Genomic DNA, 1960 nt, shown 5'->3' on the forward strand with positions numbered 1-1960 from the left:
ATTATAAAAATAATTTACTTTTAAACTTTGAGTGATATGTTTTTAACTTTTTATTTTACTTATTACTTATTTTTTAAAATATTTTTTTATTAAATAGTAAAAGCAAAGTATTTTAGCTTTTTCCTAATGCATAAGTAACTTATTTGTTGCGTGCTCTGTCATGTCCTTACATCATTGCCACCACAATTATCAATATTCCACTAGCCACCACTCTCATTTCACTCGCACTACTTAACCAAATTTAATTTTAATGATATAAAATAAAATTAATTTTTTCAAAGATGATAATGATAAATTATTTATTATAAAAATTTCTATTATTTTAATATTTTTATAAATATGTTAAATTACCTTTTTCTTGGGTGGTCGAAGATCAAATGGACCTGCATTGATTTGGTATTTGTTGACGAGAAGGTCTACATAAATCCTCCGATAGAGGTTGCGCACATAACACAGAGTGGAAGGAGGAAGAAAAGAAAGGAAAAGAAAAAAGAAGTAAAAGGATTTAAAGCAATCTCAAACAAACCCTTGAAGAAGCTCATCTTGCAAAGGCGAGTGCATCAGAACAATCAACATAAACATCGAGACGAGGGAAATGAAAATCAGTCCTCTTCCTCATCTTCAATCCTCTCTTCCACGTCTTCAGCGATGTTGTCCTCCAAAGCATCCACGCCCTCAGCTATTGCTAGTCCGCCCAATACTCCGGCGACCGCACCCACAGCCAATCCCGTCCCCATCCCCATGCCAGACTTCTTCTTCTTCTCCTCCACCACCACTGTCTGCCCGTACGACCCTTGACCGTATCCGTAAGTTGGTTCCTGATACCCATACGCCGGCTGCCCGTACGGGGAGTGGCCGTAGGGGGCGGCATTGGAGTAGTAAGGATCAGGTGGAGGTGCGCCGTAGGCCGGCGGATCGGCGTAGGCTGCTCCTCTGGTTCCCGGCGGCGGCGGCACGCCGTAAGGTGCTGTGTAGTAGGGCTCCGGCGCACGGTGACGCAAATCCCTCACGGAGACCTCGACATCGACCTTGCCCTGAGGGCGCCCGGAGGGACGGCGGAGCTCGAGAGTGCGGAAGGCCTCGACGCCGAAGCCGACGTCGTCGACGACGTCGCGGAGGAAGAGGCGAGCGGAGCCTACCATAGGCTTGGTGTCGTCTTCGTCATCGGATTTGACGTGGACGATGTCGAGGTAGAGGGCGGAATCATCGATGGAGGAGGGCACTGGAATGTGGAGAGTCTCGTTCCAGGAAGGAAAGGTGTCGCCGTCATGGTCGACTTTGGTGGAGCACTTAGCGTTAGGTTCCACCCAAACCACGGCGTATGGCTTCAGAGAGCCGTGGCACCAGTTCACGTTCTTCAGATCTTTGGCGGAGGAGATCTTGAGCTTGAGCTCGAAGCGAGGGGCCATCGGAGGAGAAATCTGGGAATTCCGGAGAAAAGAAAAATGCTCTTCACTGTCAAATGGCTGCCACAATGGGGTGGGTATTTATTCAGAAAAATCTGCACTTTAATTGGTGAGAGAAACTCTTCAACTGTTCCTTTTTGATACCTACTTACCCAGTACCTTGTCAACTAGGGAAAAAACTTACGAGGAGTGTGGGGCCCATCAATTGACTAACACCCACACCTGGCGGTTTCTCACTCTAGTTTGGGTGCGGTTGGCCTGTGCCCACTGCCCACCGGTGTAACCGGAAAATGCCGGTGTGGGTGGTGGATGAGCTCATGTGAACGGGGAGGAGACCGGTTTGTCCCTGTCAGTAATATCTTCTAGAAAAAGGTCAATTAGCCACACCATTCCTACGCGGAGCGGACAAGGCGGCACATGGCCCGGCCCTTGTCCATCTTACATATTTTAAGCCCCTCAAAAGCTTAACGGGCACGCCAACCAATGTTCAGTATCAGATAGGCAACTTTAATAATAATAAAATATTTTTTTAAAACTAATAATAATAATAATAA

General features: G+C 46.4%; 1 protein-coding gene across 1 annotated transcript; it reads right to left on the reverse strand.

Annotated features, from left to right (window-relative positions):
- Positions 1 to 352: 352 nt before the first annotated feature.
- Positions 353 to 1507, reverse strand: LOC100242355 (uncharacterized). Its single transcript, XM_002275444.5, has one exon. The coding sequence runs from the start codon at positions 1407 to 1409 to the stop codon at positions 603 to 605; it is 807 nt and encodes a 268-aa protein (XP_002275480.1). The 5' UTR covers positions 1410 to 1507; the 3' UTR covers positions 353 to 602.
- Between the last annotated feature and the right edge of the window lie 453 nt (positions 1508 to 1960).

Source organism: Vitis vinifera, chromosome 16 (assembly GCF_030704535.1).
Source record: "Vitis vinifera cultivar Pinot Noir 40024 chromosome 16, ASM3070453v1".
Taxonomy (NCBI): domain Eukaryota; kingdom Viridiplantae; phylum Streptophyta; class Magnoliopsida; order Vitales; family Vitaceae; genus Vitis; species Vitis vinifera.